The following is a 24,411-nucleotide window of genomic DNA, read 5'->3' on the forward strand; positions in this document are numbered from 1 at the left end:
TTTGGCTGCGATGCTCATGTAGCCCTTTAAGCACCGCTACAAATAAGACAATCGGAGCCAACACAAAATGGAAATAGAGTGAAAGAAAGGACTCGCTTTGATGAAGGCGCAGAGATACAACTATTCGTGCTTGATGGATGTCCGTGTTGTATCTGCAAAATTGAAGGCGCGATGGCGCGAGGCGTGAACTCGCGATGCTCCGCTCTACGCTGTCAATGAGGCGTCGCTTAGATTTGGGAGAAAAGGTAGAAAACAAGGCCCGATCACATCTCTTATCTTCGGCTGTTTTGCTAACGTAGCTCTTGGAATAAAATAAGCTCTTGAAGCACCCCTACAAATAAGACAAATGGAACCAACGCAACATGGAAATGGAGCAAGGAAAAGGACATGCGCTGATGACGGCGCAGAGATACAACTATTCCTGCTTGATGGATGTCCGTGTTGTATCTGCAAAATTGAAGGTGCTACTGCGTGAGGCGTGAGCTCGCGATGTCTCGATCTCTAGACTGCCAAATGAACTGTCGCTTTGGTTCGGGAGAAAAGTTTCAAAAAACCAGACCCAAAAACTTCTCTCCTATCTTCGGCTGTGTTGATGTTTGATTTTTTCCCTCTTCTTTTTCAATTTAATGTCTTATTCTTTTTTAAGGATGTATTTTTAGTCCTACATCTTTTCGGATTTGCGGGGCCCATAAAACCCGCGGGGTACGCGCTTTCAGAGATCCTTGGGTCAGTTAGACCCGGCTTGGGAATCTAAGGATTACATTCTATTATTTAGCGAAATCTCAGCACCTATACCATTACTTGCAACTTGACTGAGTAAACTATTGGTTCACGCAGTATTGTACAAAAATCTATCGGACCATGAAAACGTTGGACTAAACAAAATTGGGTAAAGTGTCTGGCCACCGTTTTTGTCCATGTTGATGTATGATGTAACAACGGGCAGCGCATCAATACCACGCTGTAAACATAAACTAAAAGGCAGAAAGAGAGGAGGGCGGGTACAAAATTATATTTTCTAACTTTAAGTTTTTGTTGTGACACCAATAATAATGCTAATGGTATGTGCTCTCAAAATTTTGCAAAAGGGTTCAGACGGAAATAGCTTCGAAGTGCTTACTAGAGTCAAATTAAAAGATCATCAAAAAAAATCGAATTAACCAAGATAGAATACACGTGTAATGTGTGCGCTACGTATTACACCTGTTCACACCAAAGAGTGTTATGTTACAAATTGGCAAATCCCACAGTTATGAAACATGTATTAATGAAATAAACCCTTGCACGGAGCATGCAATCTCGGTGCAAGATATTGTTCATTCTTAGCTTTTGAAGGCGCATTTTATATAGTCGCTTCCCATTTCTTTCGTCGCAGCTCACATGGTGATAAAAATTTGGAATCTAAAGTGTTGTGTCATAGTTTTTAAAGAAGACTTCAGGAGAAAGAGCTGTCTCGAATATGTCTGCTGCATTTGAACCGCGCAAATTACTGATCGTTGGCACTTAAAAGAAACTCGCTCATGTCTAGAAACGCACGCACAAATGCCAGGTGCGACGAATGATTTGTTTTCAATTTTATGGCCACTTCGAGGCGACATGCAGCCTCCTTATATACCAGCGTTGACCGTCCAGATATTTTTTACGGCCTATCGGTATTGCCAAATGTGGCATCAGGAATGTCTCATTTCCATGTGGAAAATTGAGGGAAATTACTAAATTTCAGCTGCTCTTACAGCCCTGTAATCATTCGAGCTCTCGAGCATTGTTATTTTTGAGCGCTTTGAGCCCATAATGTCTGAGTATATCATGGTTCTTCGGTCTCCCAACAACAGACTGTGCTGTGCTTGTGGCTAGTCGAAAGTTAAAATTTGCTCGTTCCGATAGCTAGTTCCGAAACATCAATAATTTTAACCAGTTCATCCGTAAGTGCGTTACCCTAGTTGCTGTTGAATTTTTCAGTGAAGCGATTATTGGATTTTGAGTCTAGACGGGAATCTGTCTCGTGTTTTCCCCTACACGGAGAGGAATTTCAATACAAAAGTTTGGTTAATACGGGAAGTGATTCTTTGCTCGCGTTTCATGCTGATTAAAAGTTAGAGGTGCCTCTTAATTTTCTTGTAATATTCAATTTTAAGCATATGGACTGCATTTTGACATCAGGAACTACAATCTCTAGCTCAGTTTACAAACAGCGTATATACTATTTGTTTCCTTGCGCACATAAGTGTCTTTATGGGTGAGGCAGGAATTGTACTTCCTACTTGCAAAATGTAGCTCATATGGTTAAAGTATTTTTTTTTTCGTGGACGGTCATATACATCGACGGTGAAATGCCTATACCATGCACGTCGATTTTGGGGTTTCAAAATCTCCTCTTCTTGTTTATATTTTTAATGGTAAAAAAACAGCACCAATACATCTAGAGACTCAAAACTGATATCTTCTTAGTCTACAAATCACCGAGGAAAGTCAACACTCAGATTCGTCTAAAGCTGACTGATGAACAAGAGTTGAGCGATTGGTTTCGCAAACCTAACCTTATTTGCAAAATCTCGCCCAGCGGAGTGCTTGCCCTGAAGCTTATCAGTCATCATTGGTTGAATTTAATTTTGATATTTATGTTCAACAGGTTGCTCATCAATCACCATTAGACGTAAATCAGAAGTGGCGTTGACCTGTGAGCTTATTATTTGCCTCATCCGAGTATATTGCTTGAATTGTTAGTGTGAAGTCTCTAAAATGTATTGGATCTGAGGACGAATCCATGCCATACCTTTGAATTTTCACAGAATATCCAGTAGACAGAGTAGAAAATCACGGAAGTTTCCGGAATACGATGTCGAATAGTTTCCAAAAAAAAAAAAAAATAAAGTATGACAGGAGGTCTGCAATGCCCGGGATCATTGCCGGATCCAGCAAGTTGCCAACATTGTCTTTTTTCCGTTTAAACCTATGGAAATGTATCGATTCTTGGAGGGGCCAGGTGCTCCGACAAGAATCGATTGTTTAACGTAGGTTTAAATGGAGGAAATCCGGCGTTGCCAAATTGCTGGATCCGCCTCTGCCCGGGATACATGGTTTGGTCATTTCACCGTCGATATTGCTTCAGTCCAAATTAGCCGGAATGTGTTATAGTGTGCTCTAATATGCGGTCAACCTGGAACCGCCTGGACAATTCCGATATATCAGTGCGTTATCGAAGTCACAAACTTCCGGAGCCGTTGCCCGAAACTTCAACAAAATCAGTGGTTTGGATGAGAACTTGACGAGCCTACAACCGCGCTAGTACTACGCGAAAGAATCACGTCCAAAACTCCTGAGTGCCCGACTGACGTCACCGCAAAGATGGCCGACCAACTTTACTTCCACCTCGCCGATAACGACTGGGGGACTTTTGTCCAGCGTATGGCTCAATACTTTGCGGTCAACAATATACCGTCCGAAAAATGGGTTGCAGAGCTACTGACCAAAATAGACGGCGAGGCCCACAAACTGATCCGGAGTCTTGCGATCCCACGGAAACCGAAGGATCTCCCCTACGACGAACTCGTGAGGCTCGTGTCAAGTACTGTGCAACCCAACAAACCTTCCAAGTTCAGCGAGAGAATGAAGTTCTCTAGAACAATGCAGTATCCGTGGGAGTCCGTTGCGTCCTACGTTACGCGACTAAAGAAAAACTGTATGAAATGCAAGTTTCCCGACCTGGACACGACGCTGAGGGACCAATTCGTGGCTGGAATCCGCGACGAAGACACTCAGGGTGACCTCATGAAACAGAAGGACTTGACCTTCCAAGATGCAGTCGATATTGCGCTATCGCGGGAAAAAGCAGCGTCGGAAGTTGAAGGTGAAGGGCGCGGGAGGGGAAGAGGAAGAGGTAGGGGGTTTCACGGCACATATAGCAAACAGAGTCGTTCCCGGAGGCGGATTGGGCTCTTGACCAGTGAGGGCATATTCCCTTGTGACACAGAAACGATTTATGATCATGAAGGTAATGCGTTTGCTGACATGTTGAAATTTAGGACGCGAGATGGGATGAATTGGATGAGAGATCACTTGGTTCCTAGCGGTGGGGTTTCTGAGGGAGGTACGTCTGGTGAGCGCGGTGAGTATGGTGAGAGATTTAAGTCCAGTGAGAGAGGTGAATATGGTGAGAGATTCAGGTTTAGTAAGAGAGGTCGGTTTAGGAGGAGAGATAAATTTCGTGAGAGGGGTGGGTTTTTTAGGGGAAGTAAGTTTCATAGGATATGTTGGTTTTTCGTAAAACTTCTTGTTGCGCGTTTTTGTACGTTTATTATATGGCTTTTTCGAAGATATGTACAAATATAATCGGTCTATTGGAATCAAGTTGTGATTAGAACGACTCGACAGGTCAAACAGCTTTTAATAATTTCCGCGCATTTCTATTTACAGCCCATAAGTCTTTCTGGAATGTTACTTGGCGATGGTATCAACGTTTTCGCCCTGTTGATCGTTGAAATATAATTGGTCAAATAAGACTCCCTAGACGATTTATTCTTTTTGAACCATGACCAATATTTACCCATGCTAACACGATGAGTGTAACATTAACCGAGTGCATTTCGATTTCGATTTTTTTTTTTTTGCTTTCTTGGTAATTTAATATTGGGTTATTTAGATACTATTTAGTATTTATTTAATAGAGCCGTAAAAATACTGTAAACTTCTCCAACTGAAAATTAGAGATAATTTTCTCTTAATTTTAGTCTTGACCCTCAATCCAACTTTTGTGACTTTAATAAATTGTGTCTTCTATTTTTGTAATTTTATAAATGGGGTACCTTTTATTTCTCCCGTTCTAAAATTTAGTAAATACTTAAATTTGGATCAAAATGTCCCATATATTATGGTCATATATGAAGAATCTTTCAAAGCAAAAACCTGCATGTTTATGGTTGCAGCGTAAATTAGTTAAAAAAAAAAAAAAAAAAAAAAAAAAAAAAAAAAAAAAAACATATTGACAGTGTAAGTCCGCAACCACGTATCTCGGTTTGAGACGTCGCTGACTTCCTGTCATACTTTTTTTTTAGACGGAAAACTACCCAAGGGCAATTTTTTAAAACTGCCGTGATTTTTCTTATTTGCGCGGAGAAAATTATGCAAAAACTTCAAGGAATGATGCCAATTTGTTCTCTTTTTAAAAAATAATACAGGGACGAAGATTTTCAAACACCGCAAACGAGATGCGTGATTGCGGACTTACGCCGTCGATATACATATGCATGTCAATGGAAGAAATGGAACCAAGTACAGAGACAAGAGACCCTCCACTAGTATCTTGGCCATGGTGGAAGCTTTTACTTTCGGGACTTCAGCATTCTACTGTTGACTTACCTACATGGTTGATGTTCAACAACGTGTTGGCAGTTTCGTTTTGCAAACAAGCCGAAAATGGCCAAACGTTTGGGAAAGTTGTTTGGCTCAGGACGTCATCCGAAGTTCATCATCGACCATGTAGGTAAGTCAACAGCCGAAAATAGGGTGATGACTGTTGCTCCCTAATAATTGTCCATAAGGAATTGTTGAAACCCCGAAAGTAAAAGCTTCCACCTGTCGCTAGGAGGCCAGTGGAGGGTCTAATAGACGCGGCAAATTTGAATTATCGCGTTCGAGTTACAGGTTTTTGAAGGTTCACCGTAATTTTCCGCTAGTTTCAACAGTAGAGATATATTGAATCGAGCACAATGCAGTATAAAAAGATAATACTTTTAAAAATTATAAAAATCTTCGATGGAGGGAAGATGCTTCTCTAAGAGGGTTATTCAAAATCGGCGATTTTACCCTACGCTTGGATTTTGCCCGGAGTTGGATATGTTGTTCCCTATCACAAGACACGCCTTTTTCCGGCATTGGCAAGTTCACCCGAAATTTTTCCCGCGCGCTACAGCGTTGCCAAGTTGAAAACAGGCAAATTCCGTAAGTGGCATCAAAATTGAGCTATGAAGTTGCGGTTTTAACGAAAATTCTCTAAAAATTACGCACTTTTAGGAAATGACCATGTTTTTAATGTCGCATTAATTTTAACATGCATTATTGCCAAATTTCCGATTTTTAAATTCGACACATGTTACATATCCGCAAATACCCAAAAAGGCTATCTTCAAATTTGAATAAAAAGTTGTCTAATCGATAGTTCGTTTGATTTCGCATCCATCGATATATTATAGCTCGCTGGGAAACTTTTGGTTCGCGAGATATCATCATTTTTGTGAACAGCTTTATGGAGCGACGACGCTTTTTGAGTCCGGGCGGATAGAAATTTTAGCCTCCTAAAACACCGGGTAGCATTAATTCCATGGTTTCCTATGTAATTTTTGGCGCTAAATCCGAATTTGACCATTTCATACAAAAATTGTCACCAAGATGTTGCCAAATTTGGCAAAAATTGCTTAAAATCGGCCTTTTTGGCGGATTATAGCCTGCGACTTGCCAGGAGTTGATCAGACGACAAAATTGGTTATTTCCGCAGTTAAAACTCGTTAAACTATCTACAAGCTGAGTCAAATTCTTTCTGCTCACGGTAAAATTAAACGCGCGACAAGCAGCAAACTGAAAAAAAGACACCAAAATTGGCGCTTTTTGCGGTTTTTGTCGTAAGTTTCTTGTTTTCCGATTAAGAGAATGTTTCTTGACTAAACTAATGAACAACATGAGCAGAATTTAATAAAATTGAACAATAAAATAAGATCGAACATATTCCAATGTTGCCAAGCTTAAACAAAATACCTTAATTTTCGCTGGTTTTTTCGATATTATTGTCCTATATTCTTTGTTCACCTCTTATTTTTAAATTTTATAAATGTATCTCTCTTGCAAAATAATACACTTCTGTAGAATAATTTAATTTTCAACTTAGATATATACTAATAACTAGGGTATTTAGTTCAGAGAGGAAAAATTCATAAAATAGTGAGTTTTATCAAATCGTGTCAATAAACCACATTTTGAAACAATAATGGAAAATTTTCTGCTAAAAATTAAAGAATAAAATGTACTCCTCAGACTGACTTCATTAAAACAAGACAAGACGCATTGCAATATTGCCAAAATTACGTACAAATCGTTGAATTTTGGCGGTATTTGACCGTTATTATTCATTACCCTATATTTAGTATACAATTTTATTTTATAATTCTGAGATAATGGAGTTTAATAGAAAAAAGTAACGACACCAAACTGAAGAAGACGCCCAGGAAAGGACAATAAGGGGCTTAAAAAGGAACAAGGGCGCTCCAAATTACCGAGGACCTGTGGGTGGACAAGGGACTATGGCGGTTAGGCGTCGCGGGACCCGAGAGACCGCTGTTAAAGCGGCTCTTTATCTATATATGTAACAATACAATAGTTTGTCGTTACACTCGGCGTAATTCAGATTTTCCTAAGAAACATTCTCTTAATCGGAGAACAAGAAACTTACGACAAAAACCGCAAAAAGCGCCAATTTTGGTGTCTTTTTTTCAGTTTGCTGCTTGTCGCGCGTTTAATTTTACCGTGAGCAGAAAGAATTTGACTCAGCTTGTAGATAGTTTAACGAGTTTTAACTGCGGAAATAACCAATTTTGTCGTCTGATCAACTCCTGGCAAGTCGCAGGCTATAATCCGCCAAAAAGGCCGATTTTAAGCAATTTTTGCCAAATTTGGCAACATCTTGGTGACAATTTTTGTATGAAATGGTCAAATTCGGATTTAGCGCCAAAAATTACATAGGAAACCATGGAATTAATGCTACCCGGTGTTTTAGGAGGCTAAAATTTCTATCCGCCCGGACTCAAAAAGCGTCGTCGCTCCATAAAGCTGTTCACAAAAATGATGATATCTCGCGAACCAAAAGTTTCCCAGCGAGCTATAATATATCGATGGATGCGAAATCGAACGAACTATCGATTAGACAACTTTTTATTCAAATTTGAAGATAGCCTTTTTGGGTATTTGCGGATATGTAACATGTGTCGAATTTAAAAATCGGAAATTTGGCAATAATGCATGTTAAAATTAATGCGACATTAAAAACATGGTCATTTCCTAAAAGTGCGTAATTTTTAGAGAATTTTCGTTAAAACCGCAACTTCATAGCTCAATTTTGATGCCACTTACGGAATTTGCCTGTTTTCAACTTGGCAACGCTGTAGCGCGCGGGAAAAATTTCGGGTGAACTTGCCAATGCCGGAAAAAGGCGTGTCTTGTGATAGGGAACAACATATCCAACTCCGGGCAAAATCCAAGCGTAGGGTAAAATCGCCGATTTTGAATAACCCTCTTTCCACTTAAAATTAGGTACGAACTTTTATTTGAGCATCAACATTCATCGGTCTATTTTGGCGACCTCATTTTATTCTGACTGTAATTCTTAATTTTACATGCACATTGTCCTACTTCCTTAAAATTCCATTGAGCTCACGTTCTTACATAAAACTATATTTCGGACATACCAAGTTTATGAATATATTTCTGATAAAGTACTTACCTGGAATTTTACGCAAAAATCATTCAACAGGGTTTCCAACTTCTAAAATGGCAAAACATGTTTGAAGAACCTTCTAGTAAATGCTCCCACGAGTTGATATCACGACAGCAATTGAAAAAAAGTGCAGAGAATTGAATCCAAAAATACAATTTATAATATTCGGCTGTGATACTTTTGGAAATAATTTGAAACTTCTTGAATGAATGGACGTATTAATGCAAAAATCAACCACGAGTGGATAAATCAATTATAACGGAACAATGTAGCTCATAAAACCTTTGTACATAGTCCATTTGATTGAATTAATTTGCACACACTGGAAAAAAAGCACATCGGATCTATAGTCCAAACTCTTAAAAACATCGACAAGAAAAAGTACTCTCGATTCAATCAGAATCTAGCTTAAATCAAGCCCCAAGCCTCCTAATTTAAGCGGATTTCGTTTTGATTCAAGCAAAAATCCGATTGAATCAAGAGTATATTTTCTTGTCAATGTTTTCAAGAGTCTGGACTCTAGATCCAATGTTTTTTTTTCCAGTGCATCCTTCTTTTGAGTGTACGTCTGATTGAAGGTGATTCTAATGGACGCCATATTTTGTGTCAGAACGACATGCGATATATCGCATCGATTGGTTCCATTTATTTAGCTACTCGTCATTTTTCTCGAATTTTGAGATCGTAATTCTAGCTGTTGTGAGGAGACTAAATAATTCACTCACTAATTTTGACAAACAAATTCATCGTAATGAAGGCGTGATTTGGCATGGCAAAATGATGAGTAGCTAAAAAAATTGAGCCAATCGATGCGATGTATCGCATGTCGCTCTGACACAAAATATAGCGTCCATCGAATCACTTATAAGGCGTGAGAATACAACAGGTCATAGCAATACTTTGCTGATAAGCAATGCATTGTGCTGCTGAAGCTGAAAGCGCAAGGAAAAATAAAGTGCCTTCAATATTTTGCTTATGCAATTTTAGCAGCCGTAGAGTTGGTATAGTTGCATCCACGCGTTGTCTTATTCATGCTGCTGAAACGTTTCCGAACTGTGTGTCAATACTCAGAGGAGATTTTGCATCTTTGATCTTTGGTATTTTTGCTGTAAAATGTTGTCGAGGGTGATATTATCAAAATTCCCTTTTGATACCCTGGTAAAAATTGGCGATACGAGCTGCGTTTCAAAATACCATAGGAGTTCTTATAGCCGACTAAAGAAGGCTATTGAAAATCATATAGCTGCATGGCTTTAGAAAGCGGAGCAAATCATATAGCCGGGCTATACGAAGCTATAAAAAAGTATACAGTCGGGCTATAGTTCCTATCGCCGGGCTTTACACTTTATCGCCATAGGCTATAAGAAATTGTGTAGAAATTCGTGTGCTTTGGAAATCATTAAGTTTGATACGGAACTACCTTAATATTTACGAAACACACATTATATTTTCCTTTAAAACATATTTTTTTCATCAATTAAAATGAGATGGTCCATACAGAGTGTGCAAAAATTTCAAAATCATGATTTGAAAAACGCCGACTCCGCGAGATTAAATATCAGAGCCTAACACAAAGCGGAGCGGCGACGCATTGGCGCCTACAAATCTAACAGGGATACTTCACGCATTGCGCAATGCGTGAAGTATCCCTGTTAGGTTTGTAGGCGCCAATGCGCGTTTCGCGCTTCTGCCCGCCCGCGCCGCGCCGCAGCGTGCCACGGCGTCTGAAGCAACTATTTCACACCAGAGGTATTGCATAGAATCATAAGAAATTTAAGGCGCTGCAACATATTAAGAAGAATGATAGGCATCCTTCAAAATTACGGAGCTTTCCTCGCAAAATAAATCAAGATACTACGGCACAAAACGATAGCGGTAGTCCAAAAACTAACTAAGTCCTAGTATTCGTATTTAGTAACGTTTAGCATAAACTTTATCGTCTGGCTGTTGCTTAATCGCCATCGGCTATAAAAGGCTATAAGAAATTGTACAGCCGGCTATAGGTCTATAGTATTTTGGAACACACATTCTACTGCCAATTTTTACCAAGGGTAACTTAGGAAACGGGCTGCAATTATAAAATATAAATCTTCATGAACTAAATATAGGGCAAATAGGGGCCATTATTCCTTAATCATTCCTAAAAAGTAATTTCTAAAATGAGCCGGAAATGTTGTTTCTTTTCTTTTTGCAAAATTTAGTACATCCATTGATGATAAAAGTCCGAAAACCAATATCTCGATTGATTATGTTACAAATTTTTTGTCGTGAATTATCTTTTCAGAGCTTAAATAATGAAAATTGTTTTATAAGATTTACTTTAGTTTTTTTTTTCTCTCCTGCACAACGTATTCTGTAAAAAGGTGAAGCAATAACCTCCATGCATTTTAACGTTTTGATAAATGAAAAAAAAGGCGAAAATGTGGGAACTTTGCTCCTGAGGTATGACTTTCTCTGTCTTCATTTTAGATAAACAAATACAGATAATGTGAACTCAAAAATAGATTATCCAAATATTAAAAAATGCAGTTTCTTTTGGAGGTATCAGTCATGGATTTTTAAAAAAAAAATGTAGCATTTTTTAAACTTTTAATTTTTTAATTTTTTTTAAAAAATCCAAGGGCTAGTATTTTGAAAAAAAAACTACTTTTTTTATGAATGACAGTCGAACTCAAAATTTTGAATCCAAATATCAATGTTTATCATATTTCTAACAGCAAGAAAAAAAGGCAAGAGAAGGGGAAAAAACTTTTCATAAACTCATAAACTGCATTTTTAAAGTTATATTATCATGGCTTTCCCTTCTACGATTCCTCCAACTTTCAGAAAAATCGGAATTTTGCCATAAAATGAGAAAACAGATCAACTAAAGCGCGATGTCGCCTTTTACGTCTGCGAATAACAACAACATTTCTGCGAACTTAAAACATTCTTCAGTTGGGAAATCAAACTTTTGAGTGAGTCATCACAGAATACATCAGACTGACCGGGGAAAACATTCCTCAATTCTCTGAACAGGTTTACGTCCTAGTAGTTTCCGTTTCTCCGGGCGTTTTTTTTTTCATGTCTCCGCATTTAAATGGATAACGACTGAACCCGTAGAAAAGGAGAGCGGTCACTTATCTCGTTGTCTCATTGAGGAGAAGAACTGTGATTGGTGGCGGCGGAACCAGTGTCTCCCTCTCACAATCAGTCTCACAGTCAGCTCTCAGCTCGCTGTTGGAGTACCGTTCTACTGGAACGATAGCCAGTGATTAAAGTGAATCAGATTTGTTAGGTGTTGTGACGTTTTAGGAGTATCAGCGATCAGAATCGCGAAAATATGTCGCTTACAAGGTAAGTTGGTGCCATGTACTCAAGTTTATTTCCTCTTTATTTTGCTTTATTTTAATGTACGTGTTAGAATAAATCATGAACAGAATTTGTAATCTGGAAAAATGTGTACCACAATCGGATGATACTTCCTTCATCTCAGAGAAACGATTTGATTAAACTAAACGTTCAAAACTACATAAAAAGGTTATAATACTTTTCAGTCCCGATCAGCGTCTGATCATTTTACGTCCAAAAGTTTTCAAAAATCTTTTCAAGTTTGTTCGATGGTTTTTTTCTGACTGTTTATTTGCGCGGCAAAAAGCTAGACAAATTATTCAAATTCATACAGAATTATGTGCTAGTGAACAATCAAATACAGTAATAATTGTAAATGTTACAGACACAACAAAATCAGCCTGACTGACAGGGAGATGTTTCTTTTTCCACATTATTCTTTTTTAAGGAAAAAGGAAGAAGTATTATATTTTTAGACTCGCTCGGAATTGTCCCCACACCGTGAGCATAAAAATATTCTGCGACGCATGAACGTAGGGATGGGCATTTTTGCTTGGCCACTCTGAGAATGTTTTATTTAGTATATTTTTGAGACATATAGTGAGAATATTCTCAACGAAAATTTCTCTGATCCTCAAGAGAACCTTCGGGATATTTTATATGAGGATTGATCTCAGAAAATATTCACAGATTTTGTTGATCTATGTTGTAATTTCTGGATACCGAAGTGTCAGCGAAGTGGAAACTAATGCCAACGATCCACTTAGTCTCACATGTTTATTCTATGGAAGAACAGCAATTAATTTAAATTTCTCAATTCCGAGGAAACGACAAGATTTTAGACCTGGGCCAGATTTTTTTGACCGAATTAGTCTTAGTTACGGCTGAATCGAGCGTAAGCTCTCTGATTGGCTGAGCCCGATGATTTTAGGATATTGGATATTGGATATGAGATTGGATTTAGAATATAGGTTTGATTTGTGGCCGACGCTAAGCCAACAAAATTCGGGTGCTGAACTTCGCATTGACGTTCCTCTATGCCGAAATGCAGCAATTTTTACAATGCCTTACCAAAATGCCTAAAATCAGGGTTTGTAGATGTTACGAAGAATATATCGTGTGAAAAAATCTTTATTAGCTCCTTCTAAGACAAGTATCACACTGCATATCAGAATAATTTTGAAATTTAAAGTAATAAAATTACAAGTATCATTACATTATTTGTTCAATGAACTAAACGATCGATAAAATGAGTTCCATGTAGACGGTGTAAGTCCGTAATCAAGTATCTCGGTTTGCGACAATGCAGACTTCTTATCATACTTCCTTTTTTTATTGGAAAAGTACTCAAGGACTGTCTGAGGTTTTAAAAACTGAGATGATTTCCCTTTTCTGTGCGAAGAAAATTCTGCGAAAACTTCAAGTAATGGTGTTGATTTGTTCTCCTTTAAAAAACACCAAAATAGGAGAGGAGATTTTCCAATACCACAAAGAAAATACGTGGTTACAGACTTACACCGTTGATGTGTGAGACAGGTCTACGTACTTCAAAAATAAAAGGAAGTAAAATGCAATTTTAAAGATTCCAATTTTATTACGGTTTTCAATGAAGTGAGCTCCTTCAATCAATGAGTAGACAACACGCACAACACTCTCATACAATAGCAATAATTTTATAATGTAGTTTGCAATTTATTGCAACCTACGATACTTTGGTTAAAGGTAAAACACGAAAAGAACTGCTGCAACGTAAAATACAGTTTCAAAAGCGCTGAAATATATTTAACCTTCGCTGCGACCCGCTGAAAAGGCACATGAAATAGCCCCTAAAAAACAGACGGGGGGATAGCGGAAGGAAAAACCATAATACAAAAAATTTTCAACCTTCGTTTCTTGCCTAGAATCTGCTCAATATCAAACAAGGATGATTTTATCAGTCCAAAGTTCAATGTAATACCAAAGCGCATTATGCTAATCAATACAGAATACAAGCTGATAAGCTGCTCTTTCTTCTTTCAAGCGCAGCATCGAATAAAACATGAAGTCTCAGATAGCAACCGCATACAAAGCAATGAGTTTGTAAACAAAGTATTCATGAAGGTAAAAGGTAACTTTGGTGACTCAGAATCTGTTTGCTCTTGATCGATGATTGTGGATGTGGATTCTCAGAGAAGAGAATATCTCTCATGCGTGCTGCTGCGCTGAGAGAAAAACACCGTAAGCTCATACGAACGTTGCCAAATTTCCTGAGATAGAATATTAAAACTTGAAAAAAGTTATGAGTATTTTTCCTTGAAATTTTCAGATGCACTGGATCAGAATTCAGATAAAATTCGCAGGAAAATTGGAATGCCAAAATTCATCGATTCCCATGAAAATGTGTATTTTATCAATGAAAATTTTGCAATGTCCGAAAGCTTATATGGCTTTCTTTCCTAATTCAATGGTGCGGTGTGCTTCGGGTCACATCATATCGCTGACGTCACACTAATACCGATTACGATAAACGTCTAGGAATCAATCGGATTCCATTTCCATGTTGTCGATTTGAGTCAGAAAATCAGAAAATCAGGCTCTAATCAGTGATAAATATTTAGACCAAGAGACGATCACAGGGACTGAATTATGCCTAAAGGACCAAACCTTTAGTTAAGGACTGGACTAAAAGAGTAAATTCCAGCTCTATTAATCATGAATTTTCTACCCACGAAGAAATAAGAATATGTTCAAATGTGTTTTTTAGAAAAAGCCATTATAAGGTTTGGCTTGAAGAAATAATTCAAAAGCAATCGATGGATTTTGAATTTTAGGCATCTTGTGTGAACTACCCCCTCTCCTTGTGTAGGAATCAATTACGATCTCAATGTTTAAAATGCCTATGATTGACATGTGATAAAACTCTGGAATTAAGTTTTATTCATTATAATTTGTATAATTCCATTTTTGCCACAGTCCACTTGATAAACTGAGCGGATGAAACTAAACGAAAAAACTTAAAGCTCGGCCTAGCTTTGGTGATAGTCTAACATGACGTAGAAAGGCAGATAATTTTCTAGCTGATGCTGATATGAAATAACATGTTTATCACGGCGCATTACAAGACCTTAACATCCATGGTGCAGCTGTGAAAAGACGGTTTACTTCTCCTTATTTTCCTCTGTCATTCTTTGTCTTACACCTATATTATAAGATTATTCACAAGATTTTCAAAACTTACATTCGGTACTCTGCAAAAAAATTAGGTAAAATTTAATTTAAATAAAAATAAAATTTGCATACAAATTTTTATCCAACATGAAAATCTCATGAATAATACCACTTAAATTTCACTGCAACCAACACAAAAATTGGTTGGAGTTCAGTAAAAAGTAACGCACCTTTTTTGAGAACGACCAAAGCAAGAACCGCCCAAATTTTTCAATTTATGGGCGGAGAGGGGTTAGAGTATGTTTTTGCTGAAACCACGTCAATTTTTTCTCAGCATAGGGGTCCGTTAAAAGTCTCATTGCACTTCCTAAAAGTCAATAACTGTTGCTCGCCGAGTAAATAGATGAGTCACCAGACTGATTCACCTTCAGGAGTCGGACCAAATCAGCTGGTCTGAATGTTAAAGAGGAAGTTGCGGCGCTAACGACGCGCTTCGACGCGACGCGAGATGACACACGTGACGTCATGCGTCATCTCGCGTCAGACCTGGTCCATGGTCCTGGTCCATTGTCGAAGCATGGCTTGATTGAATTATTCGCCTCCTTGGGGTGACATGACTCAACTCCACGTGACTTGGCGTTGACACCGAACCGGTATTGGTTCAATGGCAGACTGATTTCCTCTCCTCCATCCCAAGTCAATAAACCTATTAATTCACGCGTCGTCTTTCCTACCTACTTTATTTACGGTCAGGGTGAACTATACACCAACGGGCGGGTCCACATGAAGCTAGATCAGTCTCAGAATCAAATGTAGGGCTTGGAGAACAAGACGCATAAGTGCATTTTTTGCTATTTCGAGAGATACGTGATTGAAGTTTTGAAATTACATGAATCCTTGTGACGGAATCGAAGTTCAAATTGACTTTTTGATGCTTAAAAATTGGAATTTGGGAGCGAATTTTTCACAGAATATTCGATAAGAGTATAGTTATACTTGAAAGTATCAATATCTCAGTTTTTTCAAAAACTGCACCTATGCGCCATGTCCTCCAAGCCCCTCTCTACTTCTACTTCTACTACTACTACTACTACTACTACTACTACTAACTACTCTACGTAGTTAGAAGAATGCAAAATGAATCCATTTCTGAAATTACAATCTACTCATTGTTACGCATTGCATTTTTTGCATTTAAAATCTTATTGTTATAATTTATGTTTTACAGGGAGAAGAGTAACTTGTTAAGATGGACAATTTTAGGCATAGCAGCTTTGCTTGCTATGCTTGGATGCGTTTCAGGACACACTTATCACCTGGGAAGTTGTCCAACCGTTGAACCTATGCCAGAATTCGATATGTCCAAAGTATGCACCCTTTGATCTATTACAGCCTCACATTTTCACTACTTATTGCAGTAAGAAACTACTATTCCGAACTCATGCATAAAAGCACCTATCTGCGTAGGGGAAGTATTAGGACATATGTTGTTCCTAAAATGAGACAAAAACAATATAGTTCCTTAATGCAAAATGAAGTTCATTGCAGTAGCATAACTATCAGCACTGATGAGGGGTGTTTGTTTTCCTCCCCTCCGTTCGCCAGAAAAGTGGGCGAAAGAAATTAGGAAAGAGAGTGGAATTTTATGGCCAGCAATCGAGATCTCTACCCCTCCTGGCTAAGGTTAGAAGGCGCCCTTATGATAACTGTTTAGATCTTTGGGACGGAGTCAGTGTTGACTGAAATTTTGAACGCTAGAACATTTCTCAATTTTCCGACAAGATACTTAAAAAATACTGATTTATATTCTCTTGAAATGATTTTCATGCAACGTTTATTTTCCAGTTCTTGGGGAAATGGTACGTGATCCAGAAAACTTCAACCGGCAGCCGTTGCGTTTTCTACAACTTTACGAGCACCGGAGAGCCAGGGAGCTACAAGGTGGAGCAGATAAGTGAGCACCCTGTCCTAGGACTCGCCAGCGTGGATAACAATTACCACTATACCGGAAATTTGAAAGCTGTCCCAGATGTACCAGCAAAAATGACCGTCCGATTCCCTCTCAGTGAGTATTTTTAATGAAAAACAAGTATGAAGTCCTTGAATGAGGAGGATTATGATTACAAAAGCTCGAAGACGCTTTTTTATTACTATAGTGCATTACGAATTCTGACAAATGACAAATTCTGACGAATTCATCTGAAAAATTACCGCATGAAAATTCTCGGCACTCAATATGTTCTATATCTTGGATAAATAGTATTCTCAAAAACTTGACTTATCTTTGCGCGCCTGTTGCCGACGAAGCAACCAATGGGGTGGAGTTATTTGAGAATTTGACTGATTGACCCCTTTATTATGTCGTAATGCAAAGTCTAAACTAATACACTTATTTTTTGCTTTGAATTTAAATACATGCGGAATGAGAGCTGTGGTTGCGACATCATTTGGGCAACGTTTTTTGATTAAGGAACTACTGTTCCAGGCTTATCCATAAACGCACCTATTTGCAAATGAACATTGCGCACGCACATACTTAATCCCTGAAATGCATCAGTCTGATGAGTATTTGTACTCATTTGCAAAAAGTGGTCCATTTGAAAGAAACTACTCGTAGAATATCTCACTGTTACTAATGAACTGTTATTAAAGATGTGATAATAAATCAAAATTCACTGAGAACACACCGGTTTATGAGAGGTTATCGCCTCCGATAGTCCCAGACCAGTGATTAAAACATACATCAGGTTTAATGACATGCACCATATGGTCTGGGGAATATCGGGTTATTGCACAGGTGCGTTGAAGTAAAATACGCAGCATCAAACATGCGCTGTATGGCTGTTTAGGTGCAGCTGTTAGGGGCTACAGTCATCTGTTGTCAACGCACTTTGGTCAGGTTCACCCACTCATATTTTGACGTAACTAAACAAAATCAACCTAACTAAATTTTAGCTGCCTGTCACTTGTCATGTTTCATTTCTTTAACAGAAATGAAAACAACACGATCCCTTCATGTTAAAGATGTTGATCATGACTCATTCCGTCATGAGTTAAACTCGTTCATTTACCTCTCAAAAAATTAAAACTTCTTTTTTAAAATTTTTTTAATTTTCATGTTTCTCAACTATACATTGTTTCTCTCCAGGCGTTGCTGGCAGTGCTTCTTACGTAGTATTCTCCACGGATTACAGCAAATATGCTGGAATTTTCACCTGTCAAAAGTTAGCTTTTGCTCACCGTTTGTCAGCTACCATTCTGTCTCGATCAAAAACCTTGGAGAAGATGTACCTCGACAAGGTATGTATCAAACGCCTTTTATTCGAAATTAAATCTAGTTGTATTATATTTGTAAGCTGCATAGTGGAGATTTTTCCATTGATACGTAACTATCTTGTGATGATTAAATTTTGGAGGAGACGTAACAATCACAGTCTATACATCTGAACTTGATCTGAATTAATCCAACCTCGGATTAAATCTTATTTAAGTTTTCCACTTTTTTTTTTTTTTTTTTTTTTTTTTTTTTTTTTTTTTTAAGTTTAGTTTCAAAATGCGCACCATGAAACCAATTTTTCACTGATCGATAAATCAGAGCGATACTCTGGGTGCATTTCACTCGAGAGTCTCTTTTGCCCTTAAAAATTGTGTAACCACATGTAATTTTTTTTTTAAAATTTTTATCCATGATATGAAAAAGTTCAGACCTAGATGCAAAGAAAGCATCAATCGATCAAATAATCAGAATCCCGATTGAACCGTCGCGTCGGTTGTGTGAGCCGACCTTTTCGGTTGATAAGACCTAAAACTTCGGATGAAATGGAAAACTTTCGACACGAACTATTTTTTCTCGATTCACCAAACTGAGCTTTGGTTGTGTCAACCAAAGCAGCTGATTTGCACCACTGAGATCCTACATAACACAAGTTGCAACAACGTGCGATTACCCATGTACGGTAAAATTATTTAATTACCACCATACGTCGGAGTGTTGTGTATGTTGCCGATCTACTAATTGAAGGGGCTTCCCTTCCTATCTATTGGAATTTTAAAAGAATCACATTAAGTTGCAATTTTTCTTTGCCTTGAATATCCCTTTATTTTCTCTGCTCGTTTCAAACTGGCATTTGGTGATAAATTATGTAAAAAATGTCAAATACCTGCATGGAAAAAAAGTCAACTCTCAAGAGTCAGTTGTGCGTTGTGCTGGTCGCAAAATCATGTTTTGCTACTTGATTCTCGTAGGGTATCCAAAAATAATATGATCCACCCATCAGCAACTTTCTGCGTTCAATATTAACCGAAATATCGCGCGCTTTGAAAAATTCGGTTTATGACGTCATCCACCTCGGTAACACCCCCTGGTTTCTTCCTCTTTGCTTTCATCAATCAGTAAGACACACATTTGTACTGGTGACTCAACGTGAAACTTGGATGAAAGCAAGGTGGAAGAAACCAAGGGTGTCACTACCGCGGTGGATGACGTAAAAAATCTGACTTTTCAAAACGCGATATCTCGGTTAATATTGAACGTGGAAAGTTCCTGTTTGGACAGATCTTCTTATTTTTAGCTAATTTGCAAGAATCAAGCACTAAAACACTATTCTGTGACCAGCGCAACTGACACATTCAATGAAATTTGCCCAAAAATCCGCACAACCGTTTTCATATTAAAAATTAAAGTACCTAATCAAAGGATGTGTCCCATGAAGGAGGATATTTTGGCCCTAACTTTGGTCGAAAATTGAATTAACTTAGAATAATGTCATGTATGGTCAAATCGACTCTTAATCATCTATTCTGTGAGAACTTGTCCTTATTTGAGGTGTTTTTGAAAGGTTTTTGCCTGATGTACCAGCGCAAAGTAGTGAAGTTTTGCAGTTTTCTCGAATAATTGCTCATTTTTGGCCCTAAATTAGATTGTCTATGTATGAGCACAAGCGACTACCACTTTCTCCTTTAAATATGTTGTAATGGGTGCACTAAAGATTAACATATTCGAATATGAAAGTGGTAGTCGCTTGGGCTCATACATAAACAATCTAATTTAGGACCAAAAATGAGCAATTAGTCGAGAAAACTGCAAAACTTCACTACTTTGCGCTGATAAATCAGGCAAAAACTTTTCAAAAACACCTTAAATAAGGACAAGTTCTCACAGGGTAGATGATTAAAAGTCGATTTGACCAGACATGACATTATTCTAAGCTGTTTCAATTTTCGACCAAGGTTAGGGCCAAAATACCTACCTTAATGGGCCACATATCGACGGTGAAACCACCAAACCACGTATCTCGGTTTGCGACGTCGCAGACTTCCTGCCATACTTTATTTTTTAAATAGAAAACTACTCAACGTCAATTCGTGAAAACTTCCGTGATTTTTCCTCTTTGTGCGGAGGAAAATCTGTGAAAATTGTAAGGAATGATATTGATTCTGATCTCCTTCAAAAAAATAAAATGTGAGTGGAGATTTTCAAACACTGCAAACGAGATACGAGGTCTGGTAGTTTCACCGTCGATATATCCTTTGCCTAAAAATCCGCACAACCGTTTTCATGTTCAAAATTAAAGTACCTAATCATATTTGACCATAGCTGTGATGGCCTTTCTGCTCAGCACAGTCCATTTGAGAGAAAAAAAAACTACAACGATTGTAAATTTGATGGGTTGCAGGTACGATCGAAGCTGAGCGCCTCGGGTGTGAGCCCGTTCGACCTGAGCAACATCGACCAGAGCAACTGCCCTGCGGCGGACGCGTACAACATCAACATCGACGACGAGACTTTCAGCCCGCACAACATCGGCGGGGCCGTCAAAAAGGCCGGCGAGAAGCTCGGTGAGGGTGTGGAGGCCGGGCTCAACGGCGCCAAGAAGGTGTACAACACCCTCAGCTCCGGCGAGGACAAGGACTCGTCCTCGAAGAAGGACGCCAAGAAGGAGGACATCAACGACCCCGGCAACCGATACCACTACGACACCGAGTGGCTACCCTGAGCATGGACTGAGGGATAGGTTTTAGGGCCGTTTCATAGACTGATTTACACCGAAAAAAAAGCATTGGCGGATCTAGCAAATTGGCAACATTGTGTTTTCTCCATCCAGACCTATGGAGATGTATCGATTCCTGGAGGGGCCAGGTGCTCCGACAAGAATCGATTATTTAGCATAGGTTTAAATGGAGGCAATCGGGTGTTGCCATAGTGCTGGATCCGCCTCTGAAAAAAAGGATGCTGATTTAACATTCTGGATGTGAAAAAGTCTGCGACAACTCACAAAACGCTGAATTAACTGCTATACTGCCGTGCTAAGGAAGAACGCAGTTTGAACATTCGAATGTTGCCAAATTTCCTCTTAGAAAAGATTTAATTTTGGAGATAATTATGAATATGTGTCCTCGCAATTTTTTAGATTTTTTAGATCAAATTGCGAACAAAATCCTCTGTAAAACTGGAAGAGAAATATTCACAAATGTTCTCGAAAATTCATGATTTTTCGAAGGAGATTTGGAAACGCCTAAAGGCTCATACAGCGTTTTTCCTTAGCACGGAGATGATGTACAACAGTTATAGCAATTTCAAGATGTAAAACTATCTGCTGTGTCGGTTATTTCAGCGTTTTGTGAGTTGCCGTACACTTTTTCACATCCAGAATGTTAAATCAGCATCCTTCCCTTTCGAAGTAGTGGCTACGTCATTCTCATTCGATATTTTATCGAGCCGTTGGTTCAAATTAAATGTAGACAAATGCAGAACCTTGTTTCTGATTCGCGTTCTTTTGCGCCATGGTGGTAAAATGCATCCGACTGTTTCATACAATTGAAATTTCTCGTGAATCTTCAATTGATTTATGACCAGTCAATGACTAAATTTTAATAAATTAACACAATTATAACTCATGAAGAATTCGCACATGAGGTTACGTTAGTTTGTTTTGGTTTGAAGCAGAGACAAGAGACCCTCCACTGGCCTCTTGGCGACAGGCGAAAGCTTTTACTTTCGGGGATTCAACAGTTCCTTATGGACAATTATAAGGGAGCAACAGTCATCACCCTAATTTCGGCTGTTGACCTACCTACATGGTCGATGACGAGCTTCGGGTAACGTCATGAGCCAAACAAGTTTCCTAAACTTCGGCCATTTTCGGCTTGTTTGCGAAACGAAACTGCCAACACGTTGTTAAACATCAACCATGTAGGTAAGTCAACAGTAGAATGCTGAAGTCCCGAAAGTAAAAGCTTCCACCATGGCCAAGATACTAGTGGAGGGTCTCTTGTCTCTGGTTTGAAGTAAAAGTTCGATATCATATCGAATGACGGAGTCACTAAATCAGTCGGTGTGAGTTTCATTAGAATGGTTTTGATCTTGGTCTGTTGCGTCTCAATGTGAATTATGTTTGAAGTCCTACGATCCGAGTTTGTCAAACCAGAGTGACTCCGTGACAGTTCCTCTTTGTGAAATTTCAAATTTGATTGTCTAAATATAAGCCTGTGATTACCTCGCGTGGTTGGTCTCAAACACGCATGATCTTACTTTAATTAGTGTGTAATTTAGGGTTTCGAATTGTTTTACGTGTATTTTTTCCACTGTTTGTATATTTGCCTTTGATGTCCACGTTTGCAAATGTGAACGTACACATTTATCTCCGTAAATAAAAAAAAACGTGTTTGTGTGCCATAAATAATGTTTAATCCTATACTGGAGAAAAATAGGGGGAAACACTACAACACAATATTTCGATAATTAGGCAGTAGTTAGCCGTAGGGAAAAGTACAATCCATACGGCTGTGTAATGATTACAAAGTGTCTCTCATTGAAATTGGGTACTTAAGTTTGATAATGATGTTACAGATACATTAAAAGGGGTAGCCATACAGTGCCCAGATTCGTAATGTAAATGAGAGAGCTGGCGCCATGTTCTGGTCGACAAGTTCCGAGCCCGGTGTGCGCCGAGCTTCGGTCGCACTTTTCGATGTATGTTCGATCTAAAATGGCGGTGTGGAATAAGTGAGTAATTCCTATCTTCTTTGATTTCATCGGATGGCTGGGTCCTCGTGTATCGAAAACAATCGATTATGTATCGGAAAAGTGACCCGTCGTAATACAGGAGTCTCAGGATTCGAGACCTGGATAGTGCTGAAAATTAGTGGCGCCAGCTCTCCTACTTACATTACGACTCTATGTACTCTATGTGGGTAGCTGCAACTTTATGAAGCAACGTCGCAATAACGTTCAAATAACGTAATTTACGAGAATTTCCATAGTTTATTTCAAGCGCTAGGCAACATGGGGAAATCACATTCAAGCGTGTCTAACGTCATTTTTATTCAACTTTCAATGCAATTTTACGCTCGCAAATTAGGTAAACAATATTAACACAGATATTGACAGATAATTCTCTAACCACATAATTGACCAACAGCGTTGAAAAACATAAACAGCGATATGCACTATGTGACAAAAATATCAGTGTAATTTTGCTTCACGAACAAGGACAAAGTCTTTTGAGTTACGTTACTTTAATGTTGATGCAACGTTTCCAGACGCATATCGCTCAGCAATTTTTTTGGTAGTCATCATGTAGCCACTCCTTTGTAGTGTAAGATGTTTGAAGATTTAAAAAATTAAGCAACGAAAAAATTTAGAAGTTTTTTATTCTTCAATCAGGGCTTAACGTTCAAAGTTGAGCTGTCTTACTTGAAATACTACCAGCGACAATGGACTTAAATTTCTGGGTAAATAGAGCTTACATTACAAATGAAAGTCTTGAGCAACAACTCTGAGGTGGTAGTTTTACAAACAGCACATGGCTCAGACGATGGAACAGAGGAATAGAGACGATTCGAGTACATTCTCGGATTTTCGAGCGATTAAAGCTTTAATCATTTAAGCTGCCCGCTCCACAAACATGAGAATTAATTTTGATGAGTAGATCAAAATCAACTTTTTTGTGATGAATCGTTGGCCAAAGCTTTCCAGGCGTTCCAATCGACTTTAGGCATTGAGCTGCACTTAATTTTCTTTTCCCTGCAATACAGAAATTAAAGACAAAAAATAACTATAAGCTCTCTGATTCCCTAATCATTCCCTGTCACACATCATTTAGAGTCCCTTTATAGAGAGAGTTGAGACAACGCGGCTCATGGATGTCACAAACGGGAATAAAGATTACGCCAGTCTGGTCTCCTGGTAATCCTGGTCTCTAGGATATTCTGAGGATCTTCATATAATATTTTAAAAATATTGTTGGTTTTCAGGGGTCGAGGATATTTTTCGACAGAGTCTTTCACATAAGATCCCCTTTTTTTATCTCCTGACACGTGGCTAGTTTGTAACAGACATCAAAATACTAATATGGTGGGTGGCGTTGTAAAGATTTTATAAGGGGGAAATTATTTCATCATTCTTTACGTGCAACCGCACGTTGACATTGACACACACCCTGAACTGAGCCTTT

General features: G+C 38.5%; 3 protein-coding genes across 3 annotated transcripts in view; 2 read left to right on the forward strand and 1 right to left on the reverse strand.

The window, feature by feature from the left end:
• Positions 1–2,663: 2,663 nt before the first annotated feature.
• Positions 2,664–4,832, forward strand: LOC140225238 (uncharacterized). The gene has a single exon (XM_072303440.1). It carries the CDS (start codon positions 3,346–3,348, stop codon positions 4,327–4,329), a length of 984 nt encoding a protein of 327 aa, XP_072159541.1. The 5' UTR covers positions 2,664–3,345; the 3' UTR covers positions 4,330–4,832.
• Positions 4,833–11,636: 6,804 nt separating this feature from the next.
• On the forward strand, positions 11,637–22,638 carry LOC109038756 (apolipoprotein D). The gene is made up of 5 exons (XM_019053939.2): positions 11,637–11,815; positions 16,185–16,323; positions 16,802–17,021; positions 18,105–18,256; positions 20,632–22,638. The coding sequence occupies exons 1-5, from the start codon at positions 11,802–11,804 to the stop codon at positions 20,950–20,952; spliced, it is 846 nt and encodes a 281-aa protein (XP_018909484.2). The 5' UTR covers positions 11,637–11,801; the 3' UTR covers positions 20,953–22,638.
• LOC109038755 (salivary peroxidase/catechol oxidase) overlaps positions 22,235–24,411 on the reverse strand; it is a 36,335-nt gene continuing 34,158 nt past the window's right edge. Inside the window, exon 12 of the mRNA XM_019053938.2 lies at positions 22,235–23,981. Coding sequence (XP_018909483.2) covers positions 23,894–23,981 — 88 coding nt within the window. The 3' untranslated portion in view covers positions 22,235–23,893. The remainder of the gene's footprint in view (positions 23,982–24,411) is intronic.

Source organism: Bemisia tabaci, chromosome 8, assembly GCF_918797505.1.
Source record: "Bemisia tabaci chromosome 8, PGI_BMITA_v3".
Classification (NCBI taxonomy): Eukaryota; Metazoa; Arthropoda; class Insecta; order Hemiptera; family Aleyrodidae; genus Bemisia; species Bemisia tabaci.